The 16,750-nt window shown below is 48.8% G+C and overlaps 1 protein-coding gene across 1 annotated transcript in view; it reads right to left on the minus strand.

Annotated features, from left to right (window-relative positions):
• The window catches only part of LOC147107845 (cell adhesion molecule DSCAM), a 745,787-nt gene that overhangs the window by 238,461 nt on the left and 490,576 nt on the right, over positions 1-16,750 (minus strand). Inside the window, exons 8-10 of the mRNA XM_086007196.1 lie at positions 16,210-16,485; positions 2,899-3,177; positions 438-557 (exon numbers count right to left, since the gene is read on the minus strand). Of these exons, the coding sequence (XP_085863322.1) occupies positions 438-557; positions 2,899-3,177; positions 16,210-16,485 (675 nt within the window). The remainder of the gene's footprint in view (positions 1-437; positions 558-2,898; positions 3,178-16,209; positions 16,486-16,750) is intronic.

A 16,750-nucleotide genomic window follows, 5' to 3' on the forward strand; every position in this document is an offset into this window, starting at 1 on the left:
ATTGTTTGAAAAAGCACAGAGAGTAAAACAGATCGCCTAGTAATTCAGGCAGCATCTGTGGAGCGAGAAACAGAGTTAAGGTTAAAGGTCGCTGACCTGACGAAAGGTGAGCGGCCTGGAACGTTAACTCTGTTTCTCTCTCCACAGGTGCTGCCTGACCGGCTGAGTATTTCCAGCATTTCCTGTTGTTGTTATCTGAGAGTGCTCAATCTCAATTCACATCGGGAGCAAACAGAGAAGGCTTCCATCCCATTAGTTTGGGTTCAACACAAATCCAGGTCAAAGACAACATTGTAATTCATTACACCTTCTAATCCCTACCTTTAGTATATTACATTTTGCTGTCAAAATAACAGCATAGATTAGGGTTTCCACTGAGAGTATTTAAACAATTACAGTCAGGACATTCTGCTTTGAAGCTGAGTTTGAAGTGATACCTTTGGAGTATTTCCACACGATGGTTGGAACTGGGTAACCCTCTGCAGAACAGTTCAGGATGACAGATTTCCCATAAATACCATCCTGGTCAGTGGGCTGCACCACGAATCGAGGAGGAACTGAAAGAAACACACACCATAAATGGTGATTAAAATCAGATTGAAATTCTGCAGAATGGAAATAGCCAACTCGGGTAATTCTCTGCGACAAAATGAAGTCGTATGCCTCCCAGTTGGGCCTCTTTGTTCTCGGATACTCTCTCATGCTGGGGTGCGTTTCCACGAGCACTGGCAACTCTTAGGTACTTTAACCCAAATGGCCAGTCAGACACAGGTCTAGAAAGGGAGCATCAGCCAGCGATTGAATTGTAGAAGGAGGGGACATGGGATCATAACCAAACCTGATCCTGTACTCCTCTGAGCAGACACAAACATCATAAAAGGAAAGAAAGGCTTGCATTTGTATAGCACCTTTCACGGCCACCGGACGTCCCAAAGCACTTTAAAGCCAATTAAGTATTATTCTGAAGTGACGTCCCTGTTGTAATGTAGGAAACACAGCAGCCAATTTGCGCACAGCAAGCTCCCACAAACAGCAATGTGATAATGACCAGATAATCTGTTTCAGTGATATTGATTGAGGGATAAATATTGGCCAGGACACCGGGGAGAACGCCCCTGCTCTACTTCAAAATAGTGCCATAGGATCCTGTACGTCCACCTGAGAGAGCAGGCAGGGCCTCGGTTTAACATCTCATCTGAAAGACGGCACCTCTGACATCCAGCACTCCCTCAGTGTCAGCCTATATTTTTGTGCTTAAGTTTCTGGAGTGGGACTTGAACCCACAACCTTCTGACTCAGAGGCGAGGGTGCTGCCCACTGAGCCACAGCTGACACAGCTAGGAGAGCAATCGGAAGTAGAAACCCCGGACGTTTTTTCCCCTCCACTGCACAGGGTGACTGAGAGCACTGTAGCAGCACCACATTGCTGCCATGACTGAAGTCAGCTGGCTCTACACAGTTTGGAGAAATCCAAGCTTGAAGTCATGGTATCATACAGCACAGGAGGCCATGAATTCGCTTCACCGATAATGAAAAAATCCCGAGTCCAACTGAATCCCAATGAAACATGTAGCCGACGTGCCAACATTGTCATGTTCGAATCAGGATTTGTACGAACGGTTGTAAATCTTTGTACTGCCTCCTGTTTAATCAATCAGCAAGTGACAGCTTCCAATAATAGAAATACAGGAGGCGATTCCAGGATCTGGCACTCGCAGCCGGGGGCCAATCTCGGGAATTCGGGCAAGGCGATTCCCATCTATTAAAATGTAGGGAATCACGGGATGGGGTATGGGCCCCAGATCACAGAATCACCCCAGCAAATTTTATGCAAAAGAGATCAGAATTTGTAACAATTCCAACGTGACATTTGTCTGTGGGCCAACGACATTTGGGGAGTGAACCTGTGCTGTGCGATATTGGCAAAGAACACGTCAACACTTTGACATGAACTTTCTTTGTTCCCCCATTTTCACAAAGGAGTAACCCGTTCATCTTAAACAAAATAAAGTGGGTTAGCACCTTTGCTAAAGGAATTTGATAAATGCGCATGTCACTAATGCCACATTAATAGTAGAACAAATGCATAGCCATGGCATTGCTTTCTACCAGGGTCTAGAATTCTGTGTAACAGAAGGGAATGGGACGGGTTTTGTTGGACTAGAAGATTGTGACTTGGATGGGGATATGTGCCAGAGTTGACTCTGGTGTTTTAGCACAGTATCTAAACTGTGGGAACACTTATAGCCCTGAACCCTGGCATTCTGGCCCTCGGAACCCTGCTAACTCAAGTCACATTTGCACGCACATTTCTCATTGACCAGCTTTTCCTGTTTGAAGTTTGTGGAGCTGTCGATTTTGAAAGGGCTTTTTTTTTACACTTTTGCATCTTTGTTGGTTAAATCCTTAATCAGAACACCAAGATCTAGTAGTATCGGCAACTTGGCATGTTTGCAAATTAATGGGAGCCTGGGAATAGACTTTATGCATGGCTCCTGAGGCAAAAAGCTCGGTCTTCCCTGTCTTCAGGTACCTGCGATGGCCATAGGCCCGACTTACACTATCAGCTGCTCATCATAACTCTGCCTACAGATGAAGGAGGACATGCTGAGCTCTACTAACCTGCTGTTTAAACTTTAACATCAGCAGAGGCTTGGTTTAAGCGCCTGCGCTCCATATATTTAAGCTCGTCCTTGCGCTAGGCCAGAGTAAACCAGTGTGAGATGGCCCACTGGAGGTGATCTCACAAGACTTGTCTTTTAGTGCACTCAACAATTGGACTGCCAACCTCACTCCAGAGTCTTCCTGCTGCTCAATGCGCGTCGGAACATCAGCGCGCTTACTGTCACTGACTGCCAATGATCGCCTCTGATGCAGAGCCGCAGTATTGCACTTTACCTCTAACAATCAGCTGGCTCTGGTGCTCCACTGCTGCTGCATCATTGCTGGCGATACATGTGTAGTTCCCGTTGTGCATCAGCGAGAGGTTGGAGATCCTCAAAGAGCTGGTGAAGTCGATTTTGTCAATGGTAACTCCCAGGCTCGCAGGGATTGGACGACCATCCTTCTGCCAAGTGATTCGGATAGGCAGGTCACCTGAGATGACCACGCAAGGGATGAACACACGCTGTCCAATGGAGAACCTCGGGAATTCGAATGGCTGAATAAAAGGGGGGACTGACAGAAGAAATTAGTTAATGAATTGTCCGAGTAAACGTGTCCAAGGATACGGTATTTTGCTCTCTGAAGGTAGCTATGCTTCCCCAACGAGATTACCCAGGCAGCCCAATGGCGTGCAAAATTTGCTTAGCAACAACTATTGGCGACTGAGGAATGGGTCACTAGTTTGCATCTGATTGTGACATGTTCCTAATTATGTCCAGGGTATCACTGAGGAGGCAATCAGCAGATGCCAGGGAGAAAATTGCATCAGCAGGAGAGCCAGCAAGACTTGGGTGCCTCTGTGACTGGTTGCAGAGCCTATAGGCATAGTTCACAGGGCAGGTTGTCTGGCTTTCCACTTAGCTGGTGCTGGGGGGTATGGGGTGATGATGAGGGCTGAAATAAATAAGTCAGTGTTATGTATAAAGGCAGGTCCTAAACACTTTTTAATAATCAATGCAAAACTATTATAGTTTGCTTTAAATAACATGATCAGTTAAGACAGAGTTATAGAATCATAGAATCACACAGCACAGAAGGAGACCATTTGGCCCATGGTGCCTGTGCCGGCTCTTTGAAAGAGCGATCCAATTAGTCCCACTCCCCCTGCTCTTTCTCCATAGCCTTGCAAATTTTTCCTTTTCAAGTATATATCAAATTCCCTTTTGAAAGTCACTATTGAATCTATTTCCACCACCCTTTCAGAAAGTGCATTCCAGATTATAATGACTCGCGGAAAAAAAATCTCCTCACCTCCCCCTGGTTCTTTTGCCACTGGTCTTAAATCTGTGTCCTTTGGTTATCGACCCTCCTGCCACTGGAAACAGTTTCTCTCTATCTACTCAATGGGAATCGGGGGGGAAATGCTCCACTGGCTGGAGTCATACCTAGCACAAAGGAAGATGGTTGTGGTTGTTGGAGGTCAATCATCACAGCCCCAGGACATTGCTGCAGGAGTTCCTCAGGGCAGTGTCCTAGGCCCAACCAACTTTAGCTGCTTCATCAATGACTTTCCCTCCAACATAAGGCCAGAAATGGGGATGTTCGCTCATGACTGCACAGTGTTCAGTGCCATTCGCAACTCCTCAGATAATGAAGCAGTCCATGCCTGCATGCAACAAGACCTGGACGATGTTCAGGCTTGGGCTAATAAGTGGCTGGTAACATTCATGCCACCCAAGTGTCAGGCAATGACTATCTCCAACAAGCAAGAGTCTAAACACCACCCCTTAACATTCAACGGCATTACCATCACCGAATCCCCCACCATCAACATCCTGGGGGTCACCATTGACCAGAAACTTAACTGGACCAGCCACATAAATACTATGGTAACAAGATCAGGTCAGAGGCTAGGTATTCTGTGGCGAGTGTCTCACCTCCTGCCTCCCCAAAGCCTTCCCACCATCTAGAAGTCACAAGTAAGGAGTGTGATGGAATACTCTTCACTTGCCTGGGTGAGTGCAGCACCAACAACACTCAAGAAGTTTGACATACAGGACAAAGCAGCCCACTTGATTGGCACCCCATCCACCACCTTAAACATTCACTCCCTCCACCACCGGCATACTGGTGTGTACCATCTACAAGATGCACTGCAGCAACTTGCCAAGGATTCTTTGGCAGCACCTCCCAAACCCGCGACATCTTCCACCTAGAAGGACAAGGGCAGCAGGCGCATGGGAACACCATCACCTCCAAGTTCCCCTCCAAGTCACACACGATCCTGACTTGGAAAAGTATCGCTGTTCCTTCATCATCGCTGGGTCAAAATCATGGAAATCCCTAACAGCACTGTGGGAGTACCTTCACCAAGACGGACTGCAGCGGTTCAAGGCGGCGGCTCACCTTCTCAAGGGCAATTAGGGATGGGCAATAAATGCTGGCCTTGCCAGCGATGCCCACATCCCCTGAATGAATTTTTAAAAACTCTATCAAAACCCTTCAGATTTTTGAACACCTCTATTAAATCTCCCTTTAATCTTTTCTGCTTTAAGGAGAACAATCCCAGCTGCTGTAATTGAAGTTCCTCATCCCTTGTATCGTTCTAGTAAATCTCCTCTGCATCCTCTCTATTAAGTTACTTACTTAATGGGGTGGGGGGGGCGGAGGGGGTTGGCAGGGTGGTTTGGGGAGTGGGGGATGGGATTTACAACAGCCTGAATTCCTAAAACCCGGCCACACTCGAAACCATGCTACTGTGCTGTCACACTGGCCAATGGGCTGATGTTACATCTGCAGCACTGAAAACGGTTCCAGTGACTTTGAAAATGTACTTTTTCGATTCAAACTAAGATAGAAATAAGGGAGACTCAAACCAGCAAAACGATGACATCACTGCACCAACGTATCCTCCTCTGTTGAGAATTGAGATAAAGCATTTACCAAGACATATTACCTTGACAGCATTGAACCTTTCAGAAAGAGCCTTTCATTTTGTAACCTTTTCCAGTTTTACTTTGGAGCAATTAGTGTCAAAAAATTACAGTAAATGGCCCAGAAATTGAGTTTTGGCGCTGCCAGGGCTTTAGCGCCGGAAGTTAGTGCCGGAGCTAAGTCGCGCTGGTCGGGCCCAAAATTCACTGGTTCTGCGCCCAAACGGCTGCCGGCGCTGCTGAAAGCTGTTAGCGCCTGAAAACTGGCGCTATGCGCTGAATTTCGGCGCTATTCCGGCGCTGCGGCGCCCGCTGCGGTGCGGCAGGTTCGGGAAGTGCAGGCCTCCTCCTTCCCTTAAGGAGGAGCTGCCTGCACCCGGCCGCGGCCCGCGATAATCTTATTAAAAATGAGCCCGGCACCTCGGACAAGTGCCGGGCTTGCTTCTGTTCCGGGGGGGGGGGGGGAAGTCCGGGGAGGGAGCTGCGGCCAGGCGGGCGGCGGGAAAGCGGCCGGCCGCCGCGGGGCCTTTAATGCGCCGGCGCAAACTTGTGCAAGGCACCTCTGCCAGAACGTTGCTTGCGGCTGCCACGGGCGAGGCGGCCGCAAGTCAATTTCGGCGCTGGGGCCCGTCACCACGGCAACCGGGACGCTGCGCACACCGATGACGTCATCGGTGCCGGCGCAGCGCTACCGGTCTACCGCGGCGGAAGGGCCCCAGGCAATTTAGGCGCCGGCGCCAATTGCAGCGCTAGGCCCTCTAGCGCCGCAAAATCGGCGCTAAGGGCACTGAATTTCTGGGCCAATATATTTTGTAACTATTATTTAGAGAAGGAAAGTGTGTATTGTGAAAATTGGAAAGTTCTTTATTGAGGCTGCAGAGAAAAAAACATCAAGTATGGAGAGAAGAGTGGCAATGCCCATTCTTTCCCCAAATCCTACAACCTGCTCTGTCATGGACGCTGCCCAACCCACTCAATCTCCCAAGAGAAGGTTCTTCCAAGTTTCTCCCTGCCCCCCTCCTCAAAGGTGAGTCAATTAATATTCCAGCACACCTATCTAGCTTTACATCCTACAGTCCCACAAGATCAGCAATCCAGAACACTGTGGCCACGAATTTCCTCAAAGCTGCTCCAGCTCTACCGCCATAACTTCACCGAAAGCGCGTAAAGGGGTTTGCGCCACACCTCTTCTGAAGTTACGGTGCTGCAATAGGAACATCTCAACAACAACAACTTGCATTTATATAGCGCCTTTAATGTAGCAAAGCGTCCCAAGGCGCTTCACAGGACCGTTATCAGACAAAATTTGACAGCGGGCCACAGAAGGAGATATTAGGGCAGCTCATGGTCAAAGAGAAAAAAAAGAATGACTTGCATTTCTATAGTGCCTTTCACGATCACTGGACATCCCAAAGCACTTTATGGACAATGAAGTACTTTTTGAAGTGTAGTCACTGTTGTAATGTAGGAAACGCAGCAGCCATTTTGCACACAGCAAGCTCCCATAAACAGCAATGTGATTATGACCAAATAATCTGTTTTTTAGTGATGTTGATTGAAGGATAAAGAGGTAGGTTTGAAGGAGTGTCTTAAAGGAGGAGAGAAAGGTAGAGAGGTTTAGGAGGGAATTCCAGAGCTTTGGGCCTCGGCAGCTGAAGGCACGGCCGCCAATGTTGGAGCGATTAAAACCGGGGGTGCACAAGAGGAGCGCAGATATCTCGGAGGGTTATAGAGCTGGAGTAGCTTACAGAGATAGGGAGGGGCAAGGTCATGGAGCAATTTGAAAATAAGGATGAGAATTTTTAAATCGAGGCATTGCTCAACTGGGTGCCAATGTCAGTGAGCACAGGGATGTTGGGTGAACGGGACTTGGTGTGTTAGGACACTGGCAGCCGAGTTTCGGATGACCTCAAGTTTACATAGGGTAGAGCTTGGGAGGCTAGCCAGGAGTGCATTGGAATAGTCAAGTCTAGCTGTAACAAAGGCATGGATGAGGGTTTCAGCAGCAGATGAGCTGAGGCAAGGGCAATGTTCCGGAGGTGGAAGTAGGGTCTGGGTAATGGAACAGCTCTGTGGTCGGAAGATCATCTCGGGGTCAAATATGACACCAAGGTTGCGAACAGGCGCCAAGGAAATTCCCGGTCTAAGTCGACTACCTCCCCATTTCAACTGCAATATTCACCTGAAAATGATTTTAGTTTAACCTCTCATCCAAAAGGCCTGACCTCTAACACTGCAGCACTCCCTCAATGCTATACTGAGGTGTCAGTCAAATGATGGCCTTAAGCCCTGGTGTGGGGGTTAAGTCCACAACCTTTTGACCCAAAGTCAGTGTATTACCAATCGAGTCAAACTGAGAAAAGCTGGAATGAACAGCAACTCAGACAATTCAGCACTCCCTCAGTGCTGCGCAGGAGCGCCAGTCCAGAGCAGAGGAGTGAGGCTTGAATTTAGATCCTTCTGGCCCAGACTCAACAGCACTACCAACAAAGCCAAGCTGACATTATTGAACAGTTGCCTTGCTTTGAATATTTCCACAATCTCAGCAGCGCCTATTCCAAACAGGGTTTAGTTATTTCTATTCACCCTTACATACAACCCATTCCTAATCCGATATTTATCTAGCTCTTTTAAAACGAGTTCATTAACTGCTTTAGTTGGGGGTTGACAACACTGAGAAAATATTGCTCCTGATCTGAAACCTTGCTGTTAATTTTACACTTATGACTAGCTCTGTGCTCATTGTGTGGACCACAGAATGGGTTCAGTGCTTTGTTCTGAAACTTTGGGGGCGATTTTGCCAGCCCTGAGGAGGTGGGTAAGGAGGCGGGACTTCCGGGAAAATGGCAGAATCTGGGGGCGGGTACCCATCCCACCCCCAAACCGCTTCCGTGCTATCTTCCCAGGAGGTGGGTACCCAACCCGCGCTGGGAGCCGCCTCCCTGAGGCAGGGAGGGGATTAGTGCCAATTAATTGCCTGTTAACAGGCAGTTTTTTTCAATATCCCTAATTTGAGCCCTAAAGTGTGGGCTTCCCGACAGCTCCGAACCACGCCAGGGTTAGCGAGGCGGGCCGTCAGTCTGCGGGGGTCGGAAGGGTCACGATGTCCGGTGTACAGGTGAGTGATGGGTGCAAGTGTGGAGAGGTGAGTGTGTGAGATTAGTCTAAAGTGTTTTAATAAGTTTTACTTACCTTTACTTCTTCCTGCAGGCTTCCTCCCTTCAGGTCTCGGGAGTCCCTCAGCTCACCAGCACAGAAAGCAGAATGGCCGCTGAACTGTCAAAAGCTGCAGCCTCTGCTTTCTGCTCAGGAGAGATCCCTAACTGAGCCTGAGTGGAAGGAGTCAATTTAGAGGGCAGATTGCCAGTGTTTGACAGCTTCACAGAGCCATCAAACACTGACATTTCATCTGTCAAAAGCTCTTGACAGATGAAACGTCACTCGCTGACGTCACCTGTAACTGGCTTCCCGCTGGGCGGGCTTCACAAGGTCAATCAAGGGAAAATAGCGTGGGTTGGCCAGAAGTCGATGGAGGCGGGACTAAAACCCGACAAGTGGGAGTCCCGCCTCCATAAGCTCCCCATTGAGAAATCCAGCCCATCCATTCAATCCAATTCCAAATGACTTCAATGACCTAACTCTGCAATAGTGAATGTGCGAACCGATGCGGAGTAGGGAACAGAGACAAGCAACAAAGACAATACCAGGTATCAGAAATTATGAGTAAAGGTTAAGGACACTGGGCTTCTTTTCTTTGGAAAGAAGACTACAAGATGAGCTAACTGAAGTGTTCAAGATTACGAACTGAATGGACAGGAGAGATCCAAGCAACTGTTCACTATGGCGACGGGGTCAAATATTAATGGACGCTCGTTAAAAATGAGGAGTAATGAAAGAAGTGGACGGTGTAAATGTGTTCAAGACACAATTAAATGGGGTGAGCTGGCAGTTGGTGGGGTCGATCTATCAAAAATAAATGAGCTTAATGGGCTCAATGGTCTTTTCCTATTCCTAAAAATTCTGCAGTTTCTAGGTTCCTCTGTTGAATCATTAAAACGGTCAATCAATGAAGCCGAGATAATTCATGTTGTGTGCTGTTTCCCAAAATACACATCATAGAAAAAAAGTTTTTAACCAAACGCTCTAAGACAGTTCACATCTAAACGCAGTACCAAACCACTTCAAGTAACTTTAATGTGACAAAAATATCGGGCAGTTTTTTATGACTTACTTCCCCCTCAGACAAAGAAAAGTTTGGCAATTTTTTCTTTGCCAAGGCAGTGCCCCTTTAAGGTGATTGGACTGAACTTGAAATGATTGCGCTGAATTCTGCTCTCTACATTTGTAGAATGAATTCAATACTTTGTGAAGGTGCTGAGGTGAGCAGTTAAGAGGATCCCTGGGCTCAGCTCCAAGATCTATGAAAAATGTAGGACCTACTTATTGCAGAGCTCAAATAAATGAGTGTGTGATGGGCATGGAAGGAACAGAATGGAGAGTGAATGGGAAGACTGAAGCCATTGTTTTCGGTCCCCGCCACAAACTCCGTTCCCTAGCCACCGACTCCATCCCTCTCCCTAACATCTGTCTGGGGCTGAACCACACTGTTCGCAAACTTGGTGTCATATGTGACCCTGAAATGGGTTTCCGACCACATATCCGCAGCATAACAAGGACCGCCTACTTCCACCTCCGTAACATCGCCCGTCTCCGCCCCTGCCTCAGCTCATTCACTGCTGAAACCCTCATCCATGCCTTTGTTACCTCCAGACTTGGCTCTTCCAACGCACTCCTGGCTGGCCTCCCACACTCTACCCTATGTAAACTTGTGGTCATCCAAAACTCGGCTGCCCGTGTCCTAACTCGCACCAAGTCCCATTCGCCCATCACCCCTGTGCTCACTTACCTACATTGGCCCCCAGTTAAGCAGCGCCTCAATTTCAAAATTCTCATCCTTGTTTTCAAATCCCTCCATGGCCTCGCCCCTCCCTATCTCTGTAATCTCCTTCAGCCCCACAAGATATCTGCGCTCTTCTAATTCTGTCCTCTTGAGCATCAGCGATTATAATTGCTCAACATTTGGTGGCTGTGCCTTCTGTTGCCTAGGCCCTAAGCTCTGGAATTCCCTGCCTAAACCTGTCTGCCTCTCTACCTCTCTTTCCTCCTTTAAGACGCTCCTTAAAACCTACCTCTTTGACCAAGCTTTTGGTCACCTGCCCTAATTTCTCCTTATGTGGCTCGGTGTCAAATTTTTTGTCTTAAAATACTCCTGTGAAGCGCCTTGGGACGTTTTACTATGTTAAAGGCGCTATATAAATACAAGTTGTTGATGTTGTTGCTGCTGTTGAAGGACATTTTGGAGTGACCACCAGGTCGTAACCACCAGAAGAAGTGCAGATTTATTTTTAATTAAGAAACCAAGGTGAAGGGAGCAAGCCCATTGTGCAGGAAACCACCAAAGTTGAAGAAATGAAATGAAAGACGAGGCAAATCCCAACGGAGTGAGTAGGTGACAGCAAGATTCTGTTTTAAAGGCCTGAAGCTTGTTGGAGGAAAGAAAGATTGAAGGGGGCGAGGAGTACTGCAGTGTTCAGTTTCTGGAAAGAATTACAAAGTGTAGAAAACCATATGCTAAGTCTTGTTTTCAATATAGTGAAGATGTAGGGAGGCGAAAGAGCATGTAGGATAGCACATCTGGGGCTGAGAAGGATGAAGAGGGGGCAATTCAAAAAAAGCACTGACCAAAAGAGTGCTGATAGAGAAAGGCAGGTCAATGGGATTGATTGATCAAAAAAGAATGGACTTATTAGAGTTACTGCCCTTAATCTGTTCCTAAAACTTATGGGGGGGAAATTCGGTGGCGCCCCCTCTGGGACGCTAACTTCGCCGGGGCGTTACTTTTAGTGCCCTGAAAAATTTAGCACCCCCATGCCGTAAATTGAGTGGTAGCGCCCCAAGCAGGAGGCAGGACGCTACTGGAAGCGCTCCCCCTCCCTCCTGGGGCGCTCCCATTCAATATCACAGCGCTACGTGGTTAAAGGGGAGGGGCCTGGCGCTGCGCGCACCGGGGCCCTGCTAGACCACCGGGGAGCGGGGTGCCGGCAAAAGAGCCCGGCACTCAAGAGGAGTGCTGGCCTGACCGATCGCAGCCGGCACTCCGCAGGAGGAGGCAAAAGGGAGCTGGTGCTGACAGGCGGCCCAAAAAAATGGTCGCCCGGCACCAGCCCTTTAATTTGCGCCGCTGCAGCCACAAACACGGCCCGCTGACCCTGTCAGACATATCATCCAGTGGTAGGTCAGGGGGCGTGACCGAAGTTTGCGGCCGGGGCGCAAGCAGGGCGCTACGCACGGCGATGATGTCATCGCTGGAGGCACAGCGCCGCGGGGCGCTACCAGGTACCGCCGCCACTAATCTCCCGTGTCGTGCCCGGGCACTAGGTGCTGCGCGCCCTGTTAGCGCCCCCCGGGGCACTAACAGGAGGCACAAAGCAACCCAATTTCCCCCCCTATTTTTATATAACATGGAAAGGACAGATAGTGGGAGAAATGATGTGATGCAATTATAGGCTGTGCTGGTATGAGGTATGAGCTATGATGGAACAATCCATTGAGGACTAAACCTTATCTTGTTCCTAATTTGCTTCCAGTAGGAGGTTTACAAATGTCCCTCAACATTGTGTGAAACAGATCAGCAGAGTACTCGCACTCCATGTTGGTTGGATGGTCTGATTTATCTCCTAGGCCTCACAGCCAGCCTGTTGTATTAGCAGATACAAAATTCCTCAATTTGCCTTCCATTGACAACCATTTCCCCAAAGATCCCCCCTTTCCATTCCCCTCTGAACTCCACCAAATGTGGGAATGGTAGCGTAGTGGGAATGTCACTGGGCTGGTAATCCAGAGACCTGAACTACTGAGACATGAGTTTAAATCCCACCATAGCAGCTGGAATAAAAAGCTAGTATCAGTAATAGTAACCATGAAACTATCGGATTATCGTAAAAACCCATCTGGTTCACTAATGTTCTTTAGACAAGGAAATCTGCCGTCCTTACCCGGTCTGGCCTATATGTGGCTCCGGACCCACAGCAATGTGGTTGATTCTTAACTGCCCTCTGAAATGGCCTAGCAAGCCACTCAGTTGTAATAAACAGCTCCGAAACAAAATAATAATGAAACCAGACGGACCACTCGGCACCAGCTATGGACACAGCAACGGCACACACAGTCCAGTCAACCCTGCAAAGTCCTCCTCACCAACATCTGGGGACTTGTGCCAAAATTGGGAGAGCGGTCCCACAGACTAGTCAAGCAACAGCCTGACATAGTCATGCTCACAGAATCATACCTTTCAGGTGAAGTCCCAAACTCCTCCATCACCATCCCTGGGTATGTCCTGTCCCACCAGACAGACGCACCAGGGGTGGCGGCACCATGGTATACAGTTGGCAGCATGGTGGCATAGTGGTTAGCACTGTTGCCTCACAGCGCCAGGGACCCGGGTTCGAATCCGGCCTCGGGTGACTGTCTGTGTGGAGTTTGCACATTCTCCCCGTGTTTGCGTGGGTTTCCTCCGGGTGCTCCGGTTTCCTCCCACAGTCCAAAGATGTGCGGGTTAGGTTGATTGGCTATGATAAATTGACCCTTAGTGTTAGGGGGATTAAATACGTGGGGTTACGGGGATAGGGTGGGATATGTGTTGGTGTAGGGGTTACGGGGATCGGGTGGGATATGTGTCGGTGCAGGCTCGATGGGCCGAAATGGCCTCTATCTGCACTGTGGGGTTTCTGTGATTCTGTGATTCTGGGAGTTGGGAGGGCATGGCCCTGGGGGTCCTCAACATTGACTCTGGACCCCATGAAGTCTCATGGCTTCAGGCCAAGAATGGGCATGGTAACCTCCTGCTGATTACCACCTACCGCTCTCCCTCAGCTGATGAATCAGTACTCCGCCATGTTGAACACCACTTGGAAGAAGCACTGAGAGTAGCAGGGGCACAGAATGTATTCTGGTTGGGGGACTTCAATGTCCATCACCAAGAGTGGCTCGGTAGCAGCACTACTGGCTGAGTCCTGAAGGACATAGCTGCCAGTCTGGGCCTACGACAGGTGGTGAGAGAACGAACATGAGGGAAAAACCTACTTGACCTCGTTGTCACCAATCTCCCTGTCGCAGATGCACCTGTCCATGACAGCATTGGTAGCAGTGACCATCGCACAGTCATTGTGGAGACGAAGTCCCGTCTTCACACTGAGAACACCTTCCATCATGTTGTGTGGCACTACCACCGTGCTGAATGGGATAGATTCAGAACAGATCTAGCAGCTCAAAACTGGGCATCCATGAGGCGCTGTGGGCCATCAGCAGCAGCAGAACTGTATTCCACCACAATCTGTAACCTCATGGCCTGGCTATATCCCTCACTCTACCATTACCATCAAGCCAGGGGACCAACCCTGGTTCAGTAAGGAGTGTAGAAGAGCATGCCAGGAGCAGCACCAGGCGTACCTAAAAATGAGGTGCCAACCTGGGGAAGCTGCAACACAGGACTACATGCATGCTAAAAAGTGGAAGCAGCATGCTATAGACAAAGCTAAGCTCTGCAGTCCTGCCACATCCAGTCGTGAATGGTGGTGGACCATTAAACAACTAACAGGAGGAGGAGGCTCCATGAATACCCCCAACCTCAATGATGATGGTGGAGCCCAGCACGTGAGTGCAACAGACAAGGCTGAAGCGTTTGCAAACATCTTCAGTGAAAAGTGCCGAGTGGATGATCCATATCGGCCTCCTCCTGAGATCCTCACCATCACAGAAGCCAGTCTTCAGCCAATTCGATTCACTCCACGTGTTATCAAGAAATGGCTGAACGCACTGGATACAGCAAAGGCCATGGGCCCTGACAACATCCTGGCTACCATGCTAAAGACTTGTGCTCCAGAACTAGCCGCACCTCTAGCCAAGCTGTTCCAGTACAGCTACAACACTGGCATCTATCCGAGAATGTGGAAAACTGCCCAGGTATGTCTAGTCCAAAAAAGCAGGACAAATCCAATTACGGCCCCATCAGTCTACTTTCAATCATCAGCAAAGTGATGGAAGATGTCATCGACAGTGCTATCAAGCGGCACTTACTCACTAATAACCTGCTCACTGATGCTCAGTTTGGGTTCCAACAAGGCCACTAGGCTTCCGACCTCATTAGAGCCTTGGTCCAAACATGGACAAAAGAGCTGAATTCCAGAGGTGAGGTGAGAGTGACTGCCCTTGACACCAAGGCAGCATTTGACCGAGTGTGGTATGAAGGAGTCCTAGTAAAACTGAAGTCAATGGGAATCGGGGGGAAAACTCTCCACTGGCTGAAGTCATACCTAGCACAAAGGAAGATGGTTGTGGTGATTGAAGGTCAATCATCACAGCCCCAGGACATCGCTGCAGGAGTTCCTCAGGGCAGTGTCCTAGGCCCAACCATCTTCAGCTGCTTCATCAATGACCTTTCCTCCAAAATAAGGTCAGAAATGGGGATGTTTGCTGATGACTGCACAGTGTTCAGTGCCATTCACAACTCCTCAGATAATGAAGCAGTCCATGTCCGCATGCAACAAGACCTGGACGACGTTCAGGCTTGGGCTGATAAGTGGCAGGTAACATTCGCGCCACAGAAGTGCCAGGCAATAACTATCTCCAACAAGCGAGAGTCTAACCACCTCCCCTTGACATTCAATGTCATTAGCATCGCCGAATCCCCCACTAGCAACATCCTGGGGGTCACCATTGACCAGAAACTTAACTGGACCAGCCACATAAATATTGTGGCAACAAGAGCAGGCCAGAGGCTGGGTATTCTGTGATGAGTGTCTCACCTCCTGACTTCCCAAAGCCTTTCTACCATCTACAAGGCACAAGTCAGGAGTGTGAGGGAATACTCTCCACTTGCCTGGATGAGTGCAGCTGCAACAACACTCAAGAAGCTCAACACCATCCAGGACAAAGCAGCCTGCTTGATTGGCACCCCATCCACCACCTTAAACATTCACTCCCTCCACCACCGGCGCACCGTGGCTGCAGTGTGTACCATCTACAAGATGCACTGCAGCAACTTGCCAAGGCTTCTTCGGCAGCACCTCCCAAACCCGCGACCTCTTCCACCTAGAAGGACAAGGGCAGCAGGCGCATGGGAACACCACCACCTGCAAGTTCCCCTCCAAGTCACACACCATCCTAACTTAGAAGTATATCGCCGATCCTTCATCGTTGCTGGGTCAAAATCCTGGAACTCCCTCCCGAACAGCACTGTGGGAGTACCTTCACCACACGGACTGCAGCGGTTCAAGGCGGCGGCTCACCACCACCTTCTCGAGGGCAATTAGGGATGGGCAATAAATGTTGGCCTTGCCAGCGACGCACACATGCCATAAACGAATAAAAAGAAAACCATACCTCCCGACCGAGCCCAATCTGTGTCATCGTCAAAGGTGACCTGCTTGCCAGTCAGATTGACACCTCCCACACGATCCCGAGTCCCAGTTACTTTACTGCTACACTGCCCAACAGAACGTGTCACCATGGTAACAGCAGCTGCTGATGCAACCTGGAAGTCATTGCTACTCTCTTCCTGTATGGTGTTTCCCCCTCCACCCCCTACCCCACCCCCGCAACAACCTGCCCTTACCTTTGACAGCTACATGGACGCTCTGACTGGTGGATAGCTGAGGTTGGACAAGCACGTTGCAGATGTACTCTCCCTCATCTGTGTCTTTCTGTACGTCAGAGAGCTTTAAGGTCCCATTGTTCCCGTATGCCACCTGGCGGTGGTTAAAGGGCAGGAGGTTGGAATTCTTGTACCACTTGATCGAATAGTATGGGTATCCAATCACCCGGCAATGAATATAGGTATCACGCCCTGCTATAGCCGTGATATTTTTCATTGACCGTATGCTGGCAGGTCCTATCAGAAAAACAAAAAACAAAAAAATAGGAACAATGGAAACTGTAAAAGAGAGAAAGGATTTTTTTTAAAGAAATATAACTGTAAAAACATTAATAAAAACATCTGATAACTTAAACTGGTTTAATTATGACATAATAAATTTCAGAGAATGAGTGGTAAGCCCAAATGTTCCTGAACATGTTAAAGGTAAATTTCCCATATTTTTGTTGTAAAAACTATATTCATGAACGTGGGTCCAATGACAATACAATGGTGCCCATCT

Source organism: Somniosus microcephalus, chromosome 14 (assembly GCF_052327205.1).
Source record: "Somniosus microcephalus isolate GS21.2 chromosome 14, FLI_Smic_1.0, whole genome shotgun sequence".
NCBI classification, from domain to species: Eukaryota; Metazoa; Chordata; class Chondrichthyes; order Squaliformes; family Somniosidae; genus Somniosus; species Somniosus microcephalus.